Source organism: Pomacea canaliculata, linkage group LG8, assembly GCF_003073045.1.
Source record: "Pomacea canaliculata isolate SZHN2017 linkage group LG8, ASM307304v1, whole genome shotgun sequence".
NCBI lineage: Eukaryota > Metazoa > Mollusca > Gastropoda > Architaenioglossa > Ampullariidae > Pomacea > Pomacea canaliculata.
This window is the reverse complement of record NC_037597.1, coordinates 28,191,874-28,215,755: the sequence shown is the minus strand read 5'-3', so window position 1 is coordinate 28,215,755 and position 23,882 is coordinate 28,191,874. Positions and strand designations below refer to the sequence as shown.

The window sequence follows — 23,882 nt, the reverse complement described above, 5'->3', positions numbered from 1 at the left end:
CGGCTCATGCGCCAGCAGCACGAGGCAGGAGACGTTTCCGGGGTGTGCAGCTCGCGCTCATTGTACTCGGTGCATCAGCACTCGCTGGTGTCCAGACCTACATTGCGCTGCGCTTCACGTTTCTCGTGGGGAGGGGGAGAGGAGCATCAGCAGACCTAGAAGAATGAGGAGGAGAAAGTTCAGGAGAAAGCAGTCACGTGTCGGTGATACTAATGTTGGCGGGTGGTTAGTCAGTCTGCACGCCTCTCCCCATCTCTGACACTTACATCACCACAAACACCACTCCACAGGCTACCTTCTCCCCCTCCAGGTGTCCTAACCACTGAAGCTTAGGGAGGACGGCACCCTCATCACAACCCTCACTAACGCTCACTAACCGCTTACACACCCCTTGAGACGCAGGTTACCTCCCTCAGCTCCCACCCCTCAGGTGGACCTCCCTGTGAACTGAACACCTGACTGTAGAGGCTTCGAGAAGGTCGAGCAGTGACAATGTACACTAACAGACACTGTGCACTAACAGTGTGTCTGTGTGTCTGCCTGTGTGTCTGTCTGTGTGTCTGTCTGTGTGTCTGTCTGTCTGTGTGTCCAGCTGTACTGTACTGCATGCTGGCTTCACTCACAGACAAACGTGTCCTCGCTCTTCACATCCACGTGTGTGTGTGTCAGTGTGTTTGTCTGTGTGCTTGGAGCGAGTCCCACCTGGCAGCAGCCGTGTGCACGGGGTGGAGAGGGGAAGGAAGGGGGAGGAGAGGGGGGCGCTGCGGTCTGCCACTGTGATGGAAGCCGAGCAAACATCTTATGTTCACCTGGTGACCGGTCAGTGGCAAGGTCAGGGTCGTGTGTGTCATGACACTTGAGGTTCCTGGTCAGGATGAGCAGTGTTCACAACTCACTCCAGTCCAGGTCGTAGTTAGTGTGCTGACAGACCAGACGTTTCCTCCCTGGTGTGGGGTCTGAACATTTGATGAAGGGGTCTGGTGCCAGGTGCACTGTCCGGTCTCCACACTGACTGTGCACCTGCCTGTCGTCTTGCCGCTCTCACCCATTGTTACTTGTTATTTGTTTGTATAGCAAGCTTGGTTCTACGTCATTCTGAGACCCTGCTTCTTGGCGGTTTGTCCTTGACACGATGAGCCACTTTCATTCATTGCCCTTATGGCCACATGTCGCAGGTGTTGCCCTTCTCTGCCATCTGGTCACGTGACAGCTTGCCTGACTTTCCTTGTGAGCCACGCCTTCCACACCAGCTTCTTTCTTTTCTGTCTGAATATGTCTGAGGGAACGTGTTTAATAAGTTTAACACATGTTTGAGGGGAAACTGTTAAATAAATGTGATAGGCTAAAGGTTAAAAAGCGGCTTTAGCAAGATGGCCATGTCCAAGACTCCAAGGGACACAACTAATACCAAATATTTTAGGAGAGATGTAAATTCGACAATTGTAGCCATTTTTGTAATCAAGCAAGTGCTCGACAGTAAACTTCAGGCGTGTGTAAACACGATAGTTCCTCTGCTTCAAAAGTTTAAACCCCCGGAAAAACAATGAATGAAGCGAACACGTGACACAGACCCGCTCCTGCCGCTGCTCACAGGACGCTGGCGGAAGTGACGTCAGTGACGGAGAAGCACGAGCTTGGTGCTGTAAGACTAACGGGTGGGAGAGAGAGAGAGTGCAGCTCTACTGACCCACTTGCAGGGGTGGGTCTGTCATGTGATCGGACTGCATTCTGACCTCGGCAATGACAGGACAATGTTCAGTAAAAATAAAAATACAACTCGCGGCCTGAGAGGAAAAAATAAAATAAATTATAATTAAATGAATGGAAAGCATCTTATTAGTACCCCTCACTTGATTAGTACAAACTAAGGCTGACCACTGCCATCGACAACCATTGTCCAGCGCTATGGTGACAGTGTCATTGTGCCAAGTGTCAGTCATTGACAGGACTGTCATGTTCAGAAAATTCTGGACGAACAACAGTCCATCACCCGAGGACATGGGTACCCACGTGTGTACGATGTCTTGTCACGGAGCGAGGCAGTGTGTGCTCATGGGTAGGGCTAAGCCAATGGGCGCTACTTCCGGTCACATGACCTACAGGAGGCTTTGTCAGGAGTGATTTCTGCTCAGTGGCTGAAAGCATTTTCCTACCTCTGATCGCTAGAAAGAGATTTCCACCATACACATCACGTGACCACCATCACCTCGAGCGTCACTGTCGTACACCCGCTTGAGTTCACTGGTCTGTTGAGCCCGACACGGCCACACCGCCTGCCAGAGGCGCACAGGTGAGCGCCTGTCCCCCACCACCACCACAACCACCACCACTACCACCACCACTACCACTACCACCACCACCACCACACTGGGTCGTCTGCGTCGCTCGTATTGATCTCTAACTTGAAGTGTCCGTCTGGGTCGTTCCACCACGGCGACCGTCTACCCCACATCCCATACCCCACTTTATCTCGCACAGTTACATCCCCCTCCACCCCTCTGTTGCCCCTCACCACCACCACCATCAGCTAGGGGCCTGTCGGCCCAGTGCAGGTCTGGCGGGTGTGTGTGGGGGGCAACCATCGGCACCTCGGCGCCTGCAGAGTTTGTCGCGTGGCACAGCCTGACACTTTGGCTCCGCGCCAACCGGGGGCAACCGTCCTCCGCACCCGCCGCCGCCTTCAGACTAATCCTCCTCCTCCTGGGACCCGCTGCACGACACAGGCTTAGTTTCAAACACTTGCAGGCCTCATACCTAGTCCGATCATCTACAGCCACATCTTTAGAACTGTTTGCAGCCCAACACTGCCATAAACAAGACAAAACCGACTTTGGTTGCAGTCAGCACCGGGTGTGGGTGGAGTGGGTGCTACACAGGGCGCGGGTACCTCCATGGCGAGTTTTGCTAAGTTTAGAAACATTGTGCAGGTAGGCCCTGGCCGGCCTGTCTGCTGACAGGGGGCTGACAGCAGGCTCTGACCCCCCCCACTGTCCACGGGGAGGCAGGTCCACCCCACTGGAACTCACCACAGACCTCCGTGGTCATGTACCACGTGACAAAACCTGCCCAGTGGCGCGAGACTCGGTGGGTAGAGGAGGAGGGTGTGTCCAGACTTGGGGCCCTCCTCCGATCTGTTTTGTCATTCGGGTTATTTTTTATTCAGTTGTCGTTTTTTGTTGTTGTTTGTTGTTGTTGTTGTTGTTAAAGTAGTTTACACACTTTCAAAAAATAAATCGCTGTTTTATATGAGAAACGATATAAAAGCATTAGGGTTAAAGGTCACAGTCTAGAAGCCGCAGGGATCGTGAACTGTAAGTGGCTCACCGTGTCTAGGCCATAGATTGTGGGATACACACGCAGGTATTTATGAAATGATTGTAAGAAGGAGTCAGTGATACACAAAATTAGTTTTTCAAAATAAATTAGCTGCCAGAAGCCGATATGTGTGTGATAGTGTATGTAAAGGTAGAAGTGTGTGAACATTACGTACATAGTCTGAATTCTCAATATCCCTTACACTTACAGGATGACAGATTTATAAACAATCTTGAGTTCTCTCTGTCCGCCGCTTTTGACTTTCTGACGGGTGGGCAGCAGGGGAGATCACCGGTCACAGGTTGAGTTAAGACCGCATCAGTAGACAGTTTGGTCGGCATCCTCTTGACTGGTGTCTGTCCTGGAGACTGACAATTGGTAGACAGCTGATAGCATCGAGGCCTAGCTGCTCCCAGGCTACACACCCGTCTTCAGGAGCGAGGCCCGGGTGACACCAAGGGAGAGAATGACATGGAGATGGAGGGAGTTGTGTGAGACAAAGGTGAGATGAGGATGATGACACTATGCACAATACACTCTTTGTTCGGGGAAAGATGTGCTTCCAAAGTATAACTGAATTTTTCAGTTTATTTTCCATGATTTTCCTGCGTTTTAAGCGACTGGGGAGTGGCCAGAAGAGCTGAAAAAGGGGTAGGGGGGTAGGTGTAGTTCAGGTGTAGTTCAGGTGTAGTTCAGGTGTAGTTCAGGTGTAGCTCAGGTGTAGTTCAGCCAGTCTTCAATGTCTGGCACTGACAAGGTCCGGCAACTAAAGGTCGTTCGTATGTCTTGTAACAACAGATGAGATCCCGAGGCACTGCATGTGCTGTGAGACTAACCATTGTCAGGTTGTTTCTCATTTAATATTGAGAATTCGTGAGGCTGAAATCATTTGATAGAAATCCGTTTTGTTGTAGTCAGTGGATCAAGTGTTGCAGCTAGAAATCGTCTTATGTTCAGCGAGGTACAAAATTATCTGAATGTTCAGTGAGATAACAAAGTTATCTAAATGCTCAGTGAGATAACAACACTGCCGAAGTGTTTGATCCTGGCTCATCACCCTTGACAACCACAAGACGCTGGAGCTTGTTGTTCAAAAGACGATGTTGACCTGCTAGTGATGTAACAACGGCCTCCAGCTTTTCAAGACACACTTCCTCCCCCACCCCCGGTCATGCTCCCCCATCACGTGACTGCCCCTCCCCTTCCCCCGTTGCCCCCGGGGCCCGGCTGTCGCCTGATCGGATTTTCTGCTTCCGAGACACGTGTCGTCTGCTGTTTGTGGCTGGCTGCCAGTTGGGCTGTGTCCACCCTCCTCCTCCCCATCCTTCACACACACACACATCTCCTTCTAATGGCTACTTTGTTTTCCGCTCCTTCCTTCTTTCCTTCCTGAGAGAGATGAAAAGCAGCGTGCATGTGAAAGAAGAGTGTGAGAGTTGCCTCGCTTCGTTCTGTCTTCCTACATGTTATCAACACAGGAAGTCTTTATCTGAGAACAGTCTTTGTTCTACACCAACACAAAGTTCATCAACAGTGAAAATGAGAACCCTGGGCTAGCGGGTCATCAGGTGCGACCCTCAAACTTCCATTGAGGTCACGTGGTGACAGCATGAGGCTGTGATACAACATCACACAGGCACCTTCCCCTACACTCAGAGCTGTGTCAGGGTGATACATAGGTGGGCAGCTTCCTCTTGACACATCTAGCCACTCACCAAACCCTCAGGCAAGTGAAGACTAAGACTAAGACTAAGACTAAGACATGCTCAGTTTCATTGTCATCTTGAATCACCTTGACCTCCATCTTTGTTCGGTTTCTACACAAACATCGAGAAAGTCGATTTTTAAACAAGTTACACAACAAATGGCGACAACAGTTGACAAAGGTCAAAGGTGAAATGTGCGGTAGGTGGCGCTAGTGGGAAGAGCAGCTTGTCGCGTAATGATTGATGTATTTGTGACAAACAACTCGCACCTGTCTGGTCCTGGGTGGACACTGTGCAGCGTGTGATTTATATTTATAACTTTATAATTTATATTTATAATTTATGTCTCGCCACCTGTAACCGTCAGTGGACACTGTGTGACGTGTGACGTAGTGACGACAGGCGGTGGATGAAAGCATGTCACCCAGTCAGGTCCTCAGGAACTGTATGATGTATGGCGGGTGAACACAGTCATCGGTCAGTCGTCGCTTGACTGTCACCTGTGGTTGGGGGGATCACGTGGGTAGACAGGGCCAGCCACTCGTGTCTACTGTGGAGGATAGTCAGCAGTGTCACTGTGCTGTCACCATCCGACCATGGCATTCCACCCGAGCTTATCTCCGGGTACACACACAATCTAGTTGTTTGTTGCATGTCTCTCATTTAAAAAAAAGTCAAAGATAAGTTTTGTAAAAAATGTAATTTGTAGATATACTTTCAAAAAACACCAGTTGTCAGCAAAACGTACACTGAACAATGCACGAGTTTTAACAATGTGTTCAGGAGAATGTACAGTGAACAGTGAATAGTGAACAGTGAACAGTGAATAATGAACAGTAAACAGTGAACAGTGAACTGAACAATTCAAGACAACAGACGGCCTCAGCACGATGCTGTAAGTACACAATCAACTGATGGACGCGTGTTGTAAACAAACTGTACAACACGTGATGCACGTGACACAGGGTGTGCCTGTCAACATGCACTGAAGTGTCACACGGGTGTGTCATGGGGTGACCGAGCAACCAGTCACGTGGTTTAAGTGGAGATCACGTAAGTGTCGTGTCAGCGTCGTGTCAGTGTCACAGGAGGAGGGTGAGATGTGCTCACGCCAACTGGTGTAGCTCAGTCCATCATGCCTGCCCCACGGTGCTGCCAACTGGAGGGAAGAGAGGGCGTGGGGGGAGGGGTCAGAGGTACCTGTGAAAGAAGGTGGTGCCCACAGCCCCTCCCACTCTTGCCCCTTCCCTTCCACTTTGCCCGTTGACACGTGACCAGGTGTAACTGCTGTGTACTACAGTGAAGGCCAGTGATGACAGCTGATGACCAGGTCTGTGTGCCAGAGCTGAGGTCAGTGATGACAGCAGGCTCAGCTTTCACAATGATCGTCTGCTGTGTGAAAACAACAAAACAACAAAACAAGGATTGTGTTCCTTACACAGCAGGTGTGTCACGTGCCTGCAGTCCTCGGGGGACAGAAGAGCAGAAGTCACAATATGATGCATCACAAGCCGCCAGGAAGACCGAATGTGAATGTGTTACTGGTAACTCAGTAAGCAAGTGTGTACAATTTGACAGCAGTACAGTATGTACAACACGAACTAGCAAACATACAAAACGTGTGGGAGGGACACGACACAAAAATAAAATGTTGCCTAACATCCTCCTGTATCTGTGCCCCCCGGGCTGCCTCAGCAACAGCAACTAAGTTTACTGCCCGAGGAGGTTGTCCTACAAACAGTTTGCACTCGTTCCAAGCGAATGCCAGAAAATATAAGCTGCACCAGCTCACTGTACAATGTACACAAAACAATATTGTACAATGTAAGTATACAAAACAATATTGTACAATGTAAGTACACTAAACAATATTGTACATGGAAACATGGCCTCAAAGACTCAAAATACAATTTGTTCTTTGCACAGAAAGACTTTCTGCGTGGATGCCGACATCTTGTCTTTAGCTCTCGCCGCGCTAGTCAAGGGAACTGGGGGCAGAGGTCAGTGGTGACACTGGACTCCAGGTGTGTCACCAACCACACAGGTGTGCTGACATCGTAAAGCTAAGATTTACCCAGCATGCTCTCCGCGCCTGTTCTCCTCACTTAGTCCTCCAGCACCTTTGACCCCATCCCGACCCACAAGTCACTGACCAACATGGCCTCCTGGAAATGTGGAAACAATGAGTAGTGTGCACTGTACAGCACCCCAGTGGCAGCCGGGTGCCATGTATAGCGAGTAGATGTACACAGAGGAGATCGTCACGTGACACTGGAACGTTTGGCGAGAAAGGAGCCGCTGCCATGTGAACAACATTTTGTTACAAACATCTGCTGCAGACGGAGACTAGTTGTAAACAACAGTGTAAAGACTGACATGGAATAGTTCAAACATAGCTGCCTCTGTCCACGGATCATCATCTGTAACATTTCAGCGGTGATACATCTTCATAAAAATAAGATAGTTTGTTCGTTTTAAATTTGTTTGTATAAAATTCATTTTTGAGCAGGACATGGAAACGGATATGTAGCCAGGATTTCAGCTAGCAACAGTTTTGCTGGGATTTTGTTGTCGTTGTTGTTGTTGTTGTTGTTGTTTTGACAAAGAGAAGCATGAGGATCATATCAATTGACTTCACCCAGATATTGTGTCGGGTGTGTCGCTGGGAGGCGAACCCCTCGTCTGTGTGATCGCCACGACACGTGACGCAAGTGCAAGGGTCAGCAGGTTGACTCGCCCTGAAAGGTCAGGGTCACAGGATGTTGCGGAAGTCCATGGTCCAGGAGTCCACGGCCACCGGCGCCGCGCGGCAGGCTGACCAGGACGCGAAGAAGACGCAGCGGCCGTCGGTGTAGTGCTGCTCCAGGGTCTGGCGGAGTCGCTGCACCTCCTGCTGCAGCCTCACCTTCTGACTCACCAGCCTCTCGTTCAGCTTCTGCTCCTCCTCCAGCTTCTGAAACACGTGAATCAGTGGAGCGTGTCAGTGGCAGCGCACGTGAGTCAACACCGTGATGCTTTCTAAATAATGGAGTTGGTGGGGAAGGGAGGGTCAAATAGCTTCACACACTAGGTCCAGACATCACTAGACTGTCACTATGACAACACATCACTAGACTGTTACTAGGTGCAGTCATCACTAGACTGTCACTATGACAACACATCACTAGACTGTCACTATGACAAGATATCACTAGACTGTCACTATGACAAGACATCACTAGACTGTCACTATGACAACACATCACTAGACTGTCACTATGACAAGATATCACTAGACTGTCACTATGACAAGACATCACTAGACTGTCACTATGACAACACATCACTACGCTGTCACTAGGTGCAGACATCACTAGACTGTCACTATGACAACACATCACTAGACTGTCACTATGACAACACATCACTAGACTGTTACTAGGTGCAGTCATCACTAGACTGTCACTATGACAAGTCATCACTAGGTGCAGTCATCACTAGACTGTCACTATGACAACACATCACTACACTGTCACTAGGTCGTCCTGTTTGTTTCTAGTGTTTGTTACAAACAAACCACACCTGCACTGGAAGGTCAAGCTATGAAGGCGGAAAGCGAGGCTTTGATGTCTACCGACTCACCAGGTGAAGTGACGTCAAGATGGCGGCCTTACCTTTTTGATCTCCAGCTCTTCGCTCTTTTTCCTCGCGCGGAATCGTTTGGCTGCGCCGCGGTTCTGCGCCCTGCGCCGGTCTCGCTTGGCGTATTCCTCCGCCGTCAGCTGTGGACAACAAGACGAACGTCACAGGGTGGGGAGGGCGCTGACAACAACGACAACAAGACGACGCCAGCAAAACATGGACGACGGGTAGATGATGATGAGCTTGGGGGGGACAAGTGAGGAAACAATCACAGGTAAACTCATCTGAACAGACTGTCGGGAGTAGCGGCCCCTCTACACAGGTGAGCATCGTTACACACCTTTGCTGCAAAGGTCACGTGTCATCACCTCCCTGCCAGCAGAAGTGTGTGACAGCAGAAGTGTGTGACCCTGGGGCGCAGCTTAATGCACTCCTGACCTTTATGGTCACAGCACAATGGCAAAGTTCACTTTAATAACTACTCTCCTCTCTTGACCGTCAAAACAAAGTTGGAATACAGCCACGGCCACGACTACAGCAGACGGTCGTTAGAGACATCAGTGGCGTGACTACATCCACGTTACTTTCCATAAACCCACCCAGCCTCCCTCACGCCACCTGGACTGAAGCCATCATTTACACCTGTGTGACATCACATGTCGCCATTTTCAGTTTGTGAACATTAAGTCCTCGTCACCTCGTCGCCTGTTTATGTTTTCCTTCAAGCCAAGCACCTCTCTCCTGTGACCCCGTGTGACCCTATCGGGGAGGTTGCACTTATCGCCGATGGTGTGTGGCCAGGAGGAGGACAGATATCTTGTAACGTGTTCAGATCTCTGTGACCCACATTCACCCAGGCTGCCCCACTACACAAAGGACATTATCTCAGTTGAGGCTCACAATAAAATTAATAACAGAGAGTTAGGGCTGGAGAGTGTTGCTCTGGTCCTCGCGTACGTCACGTTTCTCTCTGTGTTCGTCCTTCGTGCCTCCCGTCTTCACTTGTCTTCTCTCAACTGTTGTCTTTCTGAATACAGCCTAAAATGTGTTGTCTTCTCTAACACGTAAATAACGAATCCTGATCACGACTGTTGTTAATTGTGATGACATTTCATAATGAAATTATTGGTGTGCGGTCACCACTGTCACGTGACAATTATAGTATTTCTTGCATCAGCACCCGACACCCGACACTCGACCTCCGACCTCCCTCCTCTCACTGTTACTCTGTACCCCGGGTGCACGAGGCTGGAGGCCACTAGCTTGGCTGGTGCTGGTGCTGACCTAACAGTAGTCTGTGGCGCCCTCTGTTGAATGAGACCATAAGCCACAGGCCAAGGGGAGAGAATTCGCGTGCACGTTACGTCACTGTCGTGGTGGTCACCTCTCTCTCCTACACACTGCTCGTCACTGGCGGCCCTTCCTCTATAGACGATTCCCACAGTCGGGGGTGTGAGGTGGAGGTATTATTAGCTAACCCCCCCCTCCCACCCATCACGCAATCAGCTGAGAGTCGCCTCCCCGCAGGTGAGTGGTCTGCCCTGTCAAAGGCGATAGCGACTGACACTTGACGGCGAGTTTTTAAAATTAGCAAATGGTTCAAACTAATCCGCACAGAGATCAGGTTTTAAACAAATAGTTCCACATCCCAGGCAAGACACCCTCCTGTCCTCACACCCCAGTGGCAGGCGAGTGCGACTCCACACACGTCTGTCGGGTGACGTGCCTGTCAACTCCGGTGGTTGTGCTGGGTTGCGATGGGGTGTGTTTACTTTTTCTTGTTGGCGTACAGGAGGAGGTGAAGGGGTTGAAGGGGATGGTAAGTTTAACACATTTATTTTCTCTTCATCTTACCCCGTCCTGTGGCAAGGGGGACAAAGAGAGGAGTGAGAGAGTGTGTGTCTGTCCACGAGAATGTTTGCATGCAGGGGCAGCAACTCACCTCGTATCGAGGCGCCTCGTCGAAGTTCACCTCGATGTCGTCCTCGCCGCTGTCGTGGCGTTTCTTGAGGATCTTCAGGCGCAGCTCCTCCTTCAGGAGCGGTCCCAGACAGCGGGTGGCCTCGCTCCGGGCCAGCGCCTCCTTCAGGCGGGGCTCCAGCTCCAGCTCCAGGTCAAGGTCAAGGTCAAGGGAAGGTGTCTGACAATCAAGGTCATCCAAACAGCCTTGAGAAAGGTCGACGTCCATGACCTGTAACTCGGGTGCGACACCAGCACCAGCCTGGCTGTTTACTCGGTCAGAGACGAGCACAGCACCCTCTCCGGGGTCAAGGACGGAGCTGACGAGGCATTCCACTTCCGGGTCGGCCTTCAAGTCCAGGGACAAGAAGACGTTGTCATCATCCTCAAAACTTTCGTTATCCTCATCGGTAAAGATATCATCAAACGTCAGGGGTGTGACGGCATCAGGAAAGGATTCAAGGCTCAAGGTATTCGATTGGGTGGCGGATGTCAACTCGGGTGCATGGGTGGTCTTGTCGGCGTGAAGCTCAACCACAGATGACAGCGACGTGTCGAGGTCTAGCTCCGGCACTTCCTGCATGGCAAAGCAATGGGCCTGGGGAAAGAAGGGATGGGCGAGACATTAAAAATATTAATGCACTCAGGATGGAGGGGTCGGAGGTCAAAAGATACTAGTCGGGAGGTGTGACAGGTAAGGTGGGAGCAAGACTTGCACACCAACACGCTCACAGCGACCTGCTGCACGACATGACAGACGACAAGAGACAGCCAGCTTCCATGCAACCGGTCATCAACCAGGCTGTCACACAACATTCAGCTCTGATGAATGGACACAGTTGTTGGCAAGATACAGAAATAAATAAACAAACAAACAACAAGAACAAGGAGAGGAAGTCAGGGAGTCAGTCAGACAGCCAGACATCAGATAACGGATACAAAATGCAGTCACAGCCTCAAACTGTAAGCAAGACAAACTCGCTACAAGGAGCGTGACGCACGGCAGGCACCATCATCAGCAAGCGGGTACAAGGGGCGAGCTGGTCGTCAGTGCACAGTGGGGCGAGCTGGTACTGTCATGCGCAGTGCACAAACAGCCTCATTTCTGATTTGTCAAAGCGGCCATGACTAGCCCCAGGCCTAGCTTGCTAGCGAGAAGCTAACCCATTGACTAAACAGACTATCTTTAGAAAGTAAACATTGTGTCACGTTGTGACACTAGTGTTGTCACTATTAAACATTGTGACATTGTGACACTAGTGTTGTCACGTTACTAAACATTGTGTCACGTTATGACACTAGTGGTGTCACTATTAAACATTGTGTCATTGTGACACTAGTGTTGTCACGTTACTAAACATAGCCGCCACACGTCGCTGGAAGGTGACGTCGCCCCAAAAAATGGTTACGTAGCCAGAAAACCACTTCCTTTGAAAGATCATCCGTGTAAACGATACGTCACTAGAGTCAAATGCCTGGGACGCGACGTCACCGAACGAGCGACTTTGGTTGTGACGTCACTGAAAGGTTTACTGACGACGTTACATCAAAACATGCCCTCCAGGGTCGAGTTGCTAACAAACAGTGACATCACACGGTCAATATAAAAAGGATGAGAGAAGAAGTTAAACTGAGAACTCGTCACTCAGCCTCCTGACACCAGACACGACAGACATCTTGGTTTGTCTTACACAGGTGTAACGTCCCGACTAAACCACTGACAGGAGTTTACACCTGTAAATACTGGTCAGCTGCTTGAAACCTTGCTACATCCTCTTTTTTCTTTCTTTTGAGGGTTTTTCTCTTCTGTGATTGTTTTCAACACAAAGACACTGACCTTCCCATCGGCCCACTTTCACTCCAGCCAAGACTACAGCAAAGTCTCGGTCTATCACCTGGACTACAGGTCGTGACCTCTTGACCCCACACTGTGCCCACCACTTAGTCTGGCAGGATGGATGGATGGACCCCTTGCCGCCTGCTTCACGTCCGTGCGGCTGACGACTGCAGCAGCCCGCCGTAGCCCCGTTGCATGCGTTACTATTTATAGTCCGCGTCAGAAGCGTGTCCAGACACGCGCGCCACACACACTGACAACAACATCCCCTGAGACAGCCAGGGGGGGAGATGTTGGGGGGGATGAGGATGGCGCCACTGTCAGCACCCTCTGCCACCTGATGCTGATGTCCGTGGAGATGCTAACCTGACAACAAGCGCCACGTAGCGGCAGGCGAAAGTACTACTTACTGTCCTCCTCCACCAGATGCGGCTGTCGGCCCCTCAGCTGTCCGCGCGGCAGACGACGGCAAGTGGGGAGCGGCACGAGCTCAGCTGGCGTAGTACGCATGCGGCAGGCGGCCCAGATACCTCCGCGTGCTGCCACCTACAAAAAAAAAACTCCCACAAGACAGCGCGGGCTGGGTCAGGTCTGGCCCCCAAACCCCCTTTTGCTCCGTATCCTCCGATGTGTGCAAAGAAGGGCCGAGGACGGGAGCGATGACGAGACGCGTGTTTCCTCCACCAACACGTCGGCTGATCTGCTCGAGACCCCGGACACGCAGGCAAACCGCCAAACAGACCTTTGCCCCCCCTCGCAGCTGTCGTAGTACGCGGTGTGCCCTCGCCTCCAGTGAGTGAGTAACGGGCCTGTCACGGCCCCCAAATCTCGGCGGGGCGTGGTTTCCCCGCGCGTGCCCCCCTCACAGCTCACACGGGGCTCGTGGTCGCACGATGGCAAAGTATGGCGACACGAGCCAGTCATAGCCTGCAATGTTCTGTAGACTGGCAACTTCCAGCTGTGTGCACGAGCCTCGCTGTGAAACTCGCACACCGGAAATAAACAATTACAAAGACACGACACGACTTGAATATCAACACAATTAATTACACTCGACTAAATCCGCCTCAACAAACAAGTTGGTACCGCCACGACGACAGGCACTTTAGAAAGTGAACATTCCTTTGACAAACCGCTTCACGAGGAACAGAAAAGACTTGTAAACAACCATCAAACCTCCACACAACCGAAAGTCGGGGTGAGCTGGTGTTCACTCCCTTCCTGTCAATGTCGCCGTCCGCCATTGTAGTCGGAGTCGCTGGTGGTAGACGCTGTAGAGTCGTGGCACTTTGAACCTGAGTGTTTTTGTTTAGAGCTGCAGAATGTCAGAGAGAGAGAGGGAGGGAGAGAGAAGATATAAAAATTTTCCTCCCATCTTTCCCCACAAACAAGCGAGGGGTGCATCGAATGATGTTTTCTCTTTTCTAACAACTGCCCGACTTTCTGACCGACTTTCTGTTTATCTTTTTTTCTTCCGGTGTATTTTTCTCCGTTGTGTATCCGACCTTCCCTCCCCATACCTGACGTTCCTCTACATCTCCAACCCTCGTCATCCGTCAGTCCATCGTTTTGTTATCCATTATTTTGGTCAAGTTTTTTTTTTCATCTGTCTCATGACCTGCGTGAAGCAATAAATCGCCAATTCTGTCCCCACCCTGCGATGTTCTGACTCGGGTACATGTGCCGCTGTCGCTATAAATAGCCGTGCGTTCATGTTCACATTCGGTGGTTATTGTCATCCATGTGCCGAGACTTCCTCGTCTGTACTTTACACAACAAAATGAAAGGACTGTTGTTTCGCTTTCTGGGGTCACGTGCACATCGCCACTCACAGGCGACTGTAGCCGAGTTCTTGCACACAGAGGGCGCCATAGGCGCGTGAGAAACCTTTGACCAAATATGTAAAGAGCACGCTGATTGGCCAAATCCTGTCAAGGCCGTTGAAACGGGGCCAGCAGAGGAGAGGTGGGGGCTGACCTCGAGATGAGCTGCGTGAACTTGTTTACAGACAAAGTGGACTGGTGATGATGCCTCGGCTTCCTGCTGCTTGACAACAAAGCGACTGGCCCTCACTGTCCTGCCCTGCCCTGTCCTGCCCTGCCCTGTCCTGCCCTGCCCTCTCCTGCCCTGCCCTGCCCTGTCCTGCCCTGCCCTGTCCTGCCCTGCCCTGCCCTGCCCTGTCCTGTCCTGTCCTGTCCTGTCCTGTCCTGTCCTGCCCTGTCCTGCCCTGCCCTGCCCTACTCGCCTGCTCCCACTGGCCAGAGTTCAGGGTCAAGGGAGGCAATATTTACCAACACCACGAGGTCCACTCACGGCCCCGTAACGGCAGTGACGACATCGCTGCACACGACACTTGACTATCGGCGTGTGCCCGGGTCGTGCCACCCGCCCCGCCTCATGAATATTCAAAGCCTGGCGTGAGAAGGTCTCCCATGACATCAGCTCCCAAAAGGGGTACCTTAGGAAGCGCGGGAAAGGACTTGTCGGGTAACGATTGCGTGATGAAGGGACACGCAGTCGGGTAGTCGGGTGGCGATCGAGGGGTTGAGGGGGTTCTTGTGTATACTAGATGCAAAGAGGAATCAGTGTTGTTGTGTTTGGAGGTGTCGGTTACTGCACCTGACAAACAGGGTGTAAACCGGGTAGCCACAGACGCCCTTTCGATTATTACTGCGCATGAAACTAAAAGTGCCAGGGTATTTACGGGTGCGTGCACACGAACATGTCATCATCCCTATAAACACCAAGCACCCACTTGTTCATGGCAACACTGTCCTCTACAGACAATCCACACACAGGGTCCTCCACACACATCCACACACAGTGTCTCCACACACACATCCACACAGTGTCCTCCACACACATCCACACACAGTGTCCTCCACACACATCCACACACAGTGTCCTCCACACACAGTGTCTCCACACACAGTGTCATCCACACACATCAGGCCAAGAGTGTTGACGGCCGAGTGGTGGCCAAGTCTCCTCCACAAGCTCAGTTGTCGCCACCTGCAGGTCGCAGCCTCACCGGCCTCCATACCAACGCTCAGCCATGGAACCCAAGCAGAAGATAACCTGCCTGCATCTCAGTTAAGTTTTCCCAGTTAACTACTAAAACGAGGCTTGAGACTACAAAGCTTCCGGTTTAGTCCCATTGTTACGGCTCGCCGAGACTAGCAGCGGAGAACGTGGCAAGAGGCTAAGCGTTGGTCTCGGCAGACAGACAGCAGTCCACCTACAAACGTCCATGGTGTGACACCGCTGCTAGCTCTAGCAACTGTCAACACACCTCGCGAGTGTCATGTCACAGCTGTGTCAATGAGTGCACATCATTGCTACATGTCAGGTGTGTGGATACCAAGCTTGTCGTTGCCTGTCCCTCCCACCCCTCCCGCTCTCTTCATGTTCTTGTTGATGGTGAGCCTGTGGTGTTGTGGAATGTTCACACCCAGTCTCCCACCCCGTCACTGTACAACATGTAACACGTGTCACATATTCGCGTATTTACAGCGCCATCATTCTCTTTCATCATCTTTCATCGTCTTTTAGCAGTCACGCGATGAATGAATGAGTAAAGATGTCAACAATGAAATTATAGAAAGGAAACAGCAATATTTTTATAGAGAGACAGATGAAAACCTACAGGACAGTACAAGTGTCATGAACAGGACGTCACGTGTTGCACGTCACGTGCTCGTAGTGACTCCGCTGACGAGCGTGACAATGCCTGTGACAAACTGTCAATAAACAAGTCCGTGTGTCAGTGACTCAGCACAGATGATGATTGTTGCGGTGGTCACCGTCGCTCGCTGTCGGCAGACAGGACGTGACGTCACGCACACTGATAACACAGGTGATACCGTGGATAGTGTGCTGCTCGCGCACGTCACGTGGATGGCGCGCGACAGAAAATAAGTGTCACACACACACAGATTCAGACACACGAACAGAGATAGTGACACAGACACATCCGTAGATACACACACATACACGCAGACACACACACACACACGCTCACTGTGCACGCACCCTTGCAAACACTGACCTTTGCACTCCCAAAATGCGGGACTGAGAGACTGAGAGCACGTTTACACCTTGCTGATGGTTACGTGCAGGTCGACACTGGTGTTACAGCAGTTACAACAGGTTGTTACACCACTGACTACAGGCAGTTACACCAGGCTGTTACACCACTCAGTGCACGTGTTACCTGCGCTACCTGTTGCACACCTATTGCGTCATTCAGCACCGTGCAGTGCGGCTGCGAGACATTCCTGACCTGAATACTTTGCCGACATGCACAGGCAGGTGTAACAAGTGTGTTTTACCTGTATGCACCTAAAGTAAAAACATCCACACAATAGTTCTTCTCTCCTTCCACACACACACACAGAGAGAGAGAGAGAGGATGTACACAAAGCAGCTTTCGTGCAGGTAACATGTAAAGTCACCCCGGGTGGCTGAGACATTTGTCGGTGGCCTAGTTGTTTGGTAGTGAAGTCAGTGAGTGTGACAACGTTCACATCACACACCAGGCTTCACACTGAGCATTATCACTTACAGTAAGTGTGTGACAACGTTCACATCACACACCAGGCTTCACACTGAGCATTATCACTTACAGTAAGTGTGTGACAACGTTCACATCACACACCAGGCTTCACACTGAGCATTATCACTTACAGTAAGTGTGTGACAACGTTCACATCACACACCAGGCTTCACACTGAGCATTATCACTTACAGTAAGTGTGTGACAACGTTCACATCACACACCAGGCTTCACACTGAGCATTATCACTTACAGTAAGTGTGTGACAACGTTCACATCACACACCAGGCTTCACACTGAGCATTATCACTTACAGTAAGTGTGTGACAACGTTCACATCACACACCAGGCTTCACACTGAGCATTATCACTTACAGTAAGTGTGTGACAACGTTCACATCACACACCAGGCTTCACACTGAGCATTATCACTTACAGTAAGTGTGTGACAACGTTCACATCACACACCAGGCTTCACACTGAGCATTATCACTTACAGTAAGTGTGTGACAACGTTCACATCACACACCAGGCTTCACACTGAGCATTATCACTTACAGTAAGTGTGTGACAACGTTCACATCACACACCAGGCTTCACACTGAGCATTATCACTTACAGTAAGTGTGTGACAACGTTCACATCACACACCAGGCTTCACACTGAGCATTATCACTTACAGTAAGTGTGTGACAACGTTCACATCACACACCAGGCTTCACACTGAGCATTATCACTTACAGTAAGTGTGTGACAACGTTCACATCACACACCAGGCTTCACACTGAGCATTATCACAGTCAGTGAGTGTGTGAGTGATGATCACGTGATATCGCCAGGTAGACATCAAGTAGGAGGACAACATGTATGTAATGCCATCCGCTCTGCCCTGTAGTCTGCAGCATCTCCACAACAGCAACGCCAACATCAACATCCTCCATTAGTAATTCCACAGCAACACACATCTATGAGTCTTGTATACACACACACAAACACACTTCAGTCTTGTGTATATATATAAACACACAAAACAAACACACACACACACACACACACGAGTCGTGTACACACACAAACACACTTCAGTCCAGGAAAGCAGCTCGTGACCACAGTGTGACTTCGTGGCGCCGTCGCTGCCTTGTCAACCTGTCAACGTTTGTCACAATGACAGTGACAGTGACAGTGACGATGATAATGACAATGATCGAGGTTACAATCACCTGTTAGTAACTGTAAGTTTATTTACTCAGGTAACACACTGAGTCAAGGTGCAGCCATAGAGATGTCCCCGCAGTTGTCTCGCTTGTAATTTTGACTGCACTAGAGGGCGCTACACAGCTTGTAATTAGCAGGAAAGTAAATAAACACTGAGTTCACCTCCACACGTAAGTGCACGGGAACTGGCGTGTTTGTCAACAAACTGAGACACACAACACTGCAGTCAACATGTGTGCAGTCAACACACGCACACACACATACTCACACACACACAAACACACACACAACCACACACACACACACTCAATCATACAAAACACAAACACTCACACACACACACACACACACACACACACACAAACACACAACACACACTCAAACACACAACACACACACACACTCAAACACACAAACACACACACACACACACACACTCAAACACACAAACACACACGCACAAAACACACACACACACTCAAACACACACACCACACACACACACACACACTCAAACACACAACACACACACACACTCAAACACACAACCACACACACACACACACACTCAAACACACAATCAAACACAAACACACAAACACACACACTCAAACACACAAACATACAAACACACAAACACACACACTCAAACACACAAACACACACACAAACACACACACAACAAACACACACACACACACACACTCAAACACACAACACACACACACGCACACTCAAAACACACAAAACACACACACACTCAAACACACAACCACACACACACACACTCAAACACACAATCAAACACAAACACACACACTCAAACACACAACCACACACAAACACACACACTCAAACACACAAACACACACACACACACACGCTACTACAGACGCTGTCCAGAAGCGCGAGTACACGTGGTGCTATGCATGGCGACTAAATATAGACATGTAACAGATTTCTATTCATAGTATCACCTCAGCAATGGAGTCACACCTCGGTGCTTGTCTATGGTGTAAATATAGACTGTATTCAGGTCACAAGCAGGTCACAAGCAGGTCACAAGCAGGTCAGCCTTTGTTTATCGCCTGTAGTCGCCACACTCCGGCCACAGGACGAGAGAGAGAGAACGACGGAGGGACAGACAAGGCGAGGGGGACCAGACGATCACCAGAGAGATGGAGGGGGTCGGGACAGACAGACGGACGGAAGGACAGACAGACAGAAGGACAGACAGACAGACAGATAGACAGAAGGACAGCCAGACAGACAGAAGGACGGACGGACAGACAGACAGACAGACAGACAGACAAGGATGGGAGAAGGGGAGCGAGTTATGGGGTAAGAAGGACAGCGCTGGCAGGTCATACGAAGTGCAAAGAAGCAGACTGGGGTGGATATGTGTGTGTGTGTTTGTGTGTGTTTGTATGTGTGAGTGTGTTTGTGTGTGTTTGTGTGTGTTAGTGTGTGTGTGTTTGTGTGTTTGTATGTGTGTGTGTGTTTGTGTGTGTGTTTGTATGTGTGAGTGTGTGTGTGTTTGTGTGTGTTTGTCTGTGTGTTTGTGTGTGTGTTTGTGTGTGTTTGTGTGTATTTGTACGTGTGTGAGTGAGTGAGGAGCAAAGACAGGGGCAGTAACTGTGGCTGGCAGGACAGTAGAAGCAGTCACGGTGCTACACTCACTGTCACCCGATGCAGGGTGTGTGTGGGGGGGGGGGATGACTTGCCTCCCCTCTCAGGCCTGCGTGGTCGCTAGGGTGGGGTGGGGGTGGTCGGTGGGGGAACAGGCGCGAAGTATGTCCTCAAAACATGCATGTGAGAGTGATGTCCCCTGTCGACATGCATCATGTCAGCAGTGTAGCCCTGTAATCATGTAATCGCTCCTTGTTGTGCCAATGACAGGACACGTGTCAGGTGCACCACAGTAAGGTGTAAATAACAACAACGGAGGCTGTGAGACTTAATAATAATAACAAATAATAATAGCAATGTGAACTTATAACACGTGACCAAGACAGATCGCACATGAGGAGAAATGAAAGATAACAGGCAGTAGACAGGGAGGTAGTGTAGACACACTCAGCAATAGAAGGTGACGTACGAGATGACAGCCAGTGGACAGTGACGTACATAAAGGTGACGTACAGCACTAGATGTACAGCAATGGATGAAGGGATGTACCTACAGATACTATAGATACTATATTGATGTACCTACAGATACTATAAACACCAGAGATGATACTGCAATGATCAGAATGTCTATTGACTGCACTGCTTCTGTCTGTAGTCAGTAACACCACGTATTCACTGAATGTAGCGGTCTGACACCACCACCACCACCACCACCACCACCACGAACGCATGTGAAAATAGGATATTCCAACACACGTAGTCACAGATACACAGGTGAACAGACATGTGGGTGACACTAGTTGTATTATGATGCACTCACCTCGTGCTCTACCTGATGACCTCGCTTCTTCCTCTTCTTTTCTCCTCTGAGCTTCTCTACAGTGAGCGTGTGTCAATGTGTTTGTGAGTGTGTCAATGTGTTTGTGAGTGTGTCTATGTGCTTGTGTGTGTGTGTGTGTGTCGGTGTGTTTGTGTGTGATTGTGTATGTGTGTGTCATTGTGTACATGCAAGTGTGTGTGTGTGTGTGCGTGCCATCTGTTACATACAGACAGTATGCCAGGAGGAAGTGTGTCACACGACAGACAGTGTGACAGTGTGTTGACCAGCAGCCTGTAGTGTCGAGACACAAATCACTGTCCTCAGGTTTCTCTGAGCTACCCTGTCACATAAGTACGATTGTGTGTATGATGGTGTGTATGTATGTAATGTATGACAGTGTGTATGGTGGTGTGTATGTATGTATGACAGTGTGTATGGTGGTGTGTATGTATGTAAAGTATGATAGTGTGTATGGTGGTGTGTATGTATGTAATGTATGACAGTGTGTATGGTGGTGTGTATGTATATAATGTATGACAGTGTGTATGGTGGTGTGTATGTATGTATGACAGTGTGTATGGTGGTGTGTATGTATGTAAAGTATGATAGTGTGTATGGTGGTGTGTATGTATGTAATGTATGACAGTGTGTATGGTGGTGTGTATGTATATAATGTATGACAGTGTGTATGGTGGTGTGTATGTATGTAATGTATGACAGTGTGTATGGTGGTGTGTATGTATATAAAGTATGATAGTGTGTATGGTGGTGTGTATGTATATAATGTATGACAGTGTGTATGGTGGTGTGTATGCATATAAAGTATGATAGTGTGTATGGTGGTGTGTATGTGCATGAAGCGCCTTGAGCCTGTATTGCTGCATAAAAGACGAGAATGAAAGATGGAAAGAACATTTTATTCCTTCAAAGAAAACAAAAAAAAGAAAAACGAAATTTTTTTCACGTCGCTTTCTGATAGCGTGAATGAGTACATGAAATCCTGCCATGCTACAAACGAAATCCTGTCATATTACACAATAAATTCTACCACACTACACGTTTAATCCTCTCACCACACATAATCATGCAAAATAAATCCTGCATACGCACACAAATGCTACACAATAAATTCCTGCCACAACCTGCCACACTATTAAATGCTATAAATCCTGCATACACACAATAAATCCTGCACATACACATAAATCTGCCACACATAAATGCCTGCATAAATCACATAAATCCTGCACACTACACACCTGCATACACACAAATAAATCCTCTACACTACACATTAAATGCTGCTACACAATAAATCTGTACACACATAAATCTGCATAAACAATAAATCCTGCCACACACATAAATCCTTAAAAATCCTGCGCCATGCTACAAATAAAATCCTGCACATACACCACACAACACAATAAAATCCTGCCACACTACACAATAAATCCTGCATACACACAATAAATCCTGCCACACTACACATTAAATGCTGCATGCTACACAATAAATCCTGCCATGCTACAAATAAAATCCTGCACACACATAAATCCTGCAATACACACAATAAATCCTGCCACACTACACATTAAATGCTGCCATGCTACACAATAAATCCTACCATGTTACATAATAAATCCTGCCACACTACACAATAAATCCTACCATGTTACACAATAAATCCTGCCATGCACACAATAAATCCTACCATGCTACACAATAAATCCTGCCACACCACACATTAAATGCTGCCATACACACAATAAATCCTACCACACTACACAATAAATCATGCCATGCTACAAATAAATCCTGCATACACACAATAAATCCTGCCACACTACACAATAAATCCTGCCATGCTACAAATAAATCCTGCATACACACAATAAATCCTGCCACACTACACAATAAATCCTGCATACACACAATAAATCCTGCCACACTACACATTAAATGCTGCCATGCTACACAATAAATCCTGCCATGCTACAAATAAATCCTGCATACACACAATAAATCCTGCAATACACACAATAAATCCTGCCACACTACACATTAAATGCTGCCATGCTACACAATAAATCCTACCATGTTACATAATAAATCCTGCCACACTACACAATAAATCCTACCATGTTACACAATAAATCCTGCCATGCACACAATAAATCCTACCATGCTACAAATAAATCCTACCACACTACACAATAAATCCTGCCACACTACACATTAAATGCTGCCATACACACAATAAATCCTACCACACTACACAATAAATCATGCCATGCTACAAATAAATCCTGCATACACACAATAAATCCTGCCACACTACACAATAAATGCTGCCATGCTACACAATAAATCCTGCATACACACAATAAATCCTGCCACACTACACAATAAATCCTGCATACACACAATAAATCCTACCATGCTACACAATAAATCCTGCATACACACAATAAATCCTGCCACACTACACATTAAATGCTGCCATGTAACACAATAAATCCTGCCATGCTACACAATACATCCTGCATACACACAATAAATCCTACCATGCTACACAATAAATCCTGCATACACACAATAAATCCTGCCACACTACACATTAAATGCTGCCATGTAACACAATAAATCCTGCCATGCTACAAATAAATCCTGCATACACACAATAAATCCTGCCACACTACACAATAAATCCTGCCATACTACACACTGAACGTTGTCATACTACACATTGAATCCTGCCATACACACATGTAATCTTGTCATACTACACAACAAATCCTGCCACACTACACAGTAAATCCTGGCATACTACACAGTGAGTGTTGTCATACTACACATTGAATCCTGCCACACTACACAATATAACATACACACAATAAATCCTGTCATACTACACACCGAGTCTTGCCATACTACACAATAAATCCTGACATACTACAGACAAATCCTGCCATACTATACATTAAATATTACCATACTACACAATAAATCCTGCCATACACACATTAAATCCTGTCACACTACACACCGAGTCTTGCCAAGCTACACAATAAATCCTACCATACTACACATTGAATTCTGTCAAGCTACACAATAAATCCTACCACACTACACAATAAATCCTGTCATACACACATTAAATCCTGCCACACTACACACCGAGTCTTGCCAAGCTACACAATTAATCCTACCATACTACAAT

At 48.6% G+C, this 23,882-nt stretch overlaps 1 protein-coding gene across 1 annotated transcript; it reads right to left on the bottom strand.

Moving 5' to 3' along the window:
- Positions 1-5,132: 5,132 nt before the first annotated feature.
- On the bottom strand, positions 5,133-12,828 carry LOC112570964. The gene is made up of 4 exons (XM_025249720.1): positions 12,805-12,828; positions 10,585-11,199; positions 8,675-8,782; positions 5,133-7,974 (listed from the first exon to the last, which is right to left on the bottom strand). The coding sequence occupies exons 2-4, from the start codon at positions 11,182-11,184 to the stop codon at positions 7,774-7,776; spliced, it is 909 nt and encodes a 302-aa protein (XP_025105505.1). The 5' UTR covers positions 11,185-11,199; positions 12,805-12,828; the 3' UTR covers positions 5,133-7,773.
- Positions 12,829-23,882: the final 11,054 nt, after the last annotated feature.

What these genes read in the sequence shown, in the direction of transcription:
- LOC112570964 (XM_025249720.1), bottom strand. Translation starts at nt 11,184, where the DNA reads ATGCAGGAAGTGCCGGAGCTAGACCTCGACACGTCGCTGTCATCTGTG. An exon ending in ACGAGGCGCCTCGATACGAG is followed by an intron (nt 8,783 to 10,584) that starts GTGAGTTGCTGC and finishes TGTTGTCCACAG; the next exon opens with CTGACGGCGGAGGAATACGC. An exon ending in AAGAGCTGGAGATCAAAAAG is followed by an intron (nt 7,975 to 8,674) that starts GTAAGGCCGCCA and finishes CACGTGTTTCAG; the next exon opens with AAGCTGGAGGAGGAGCAGAA.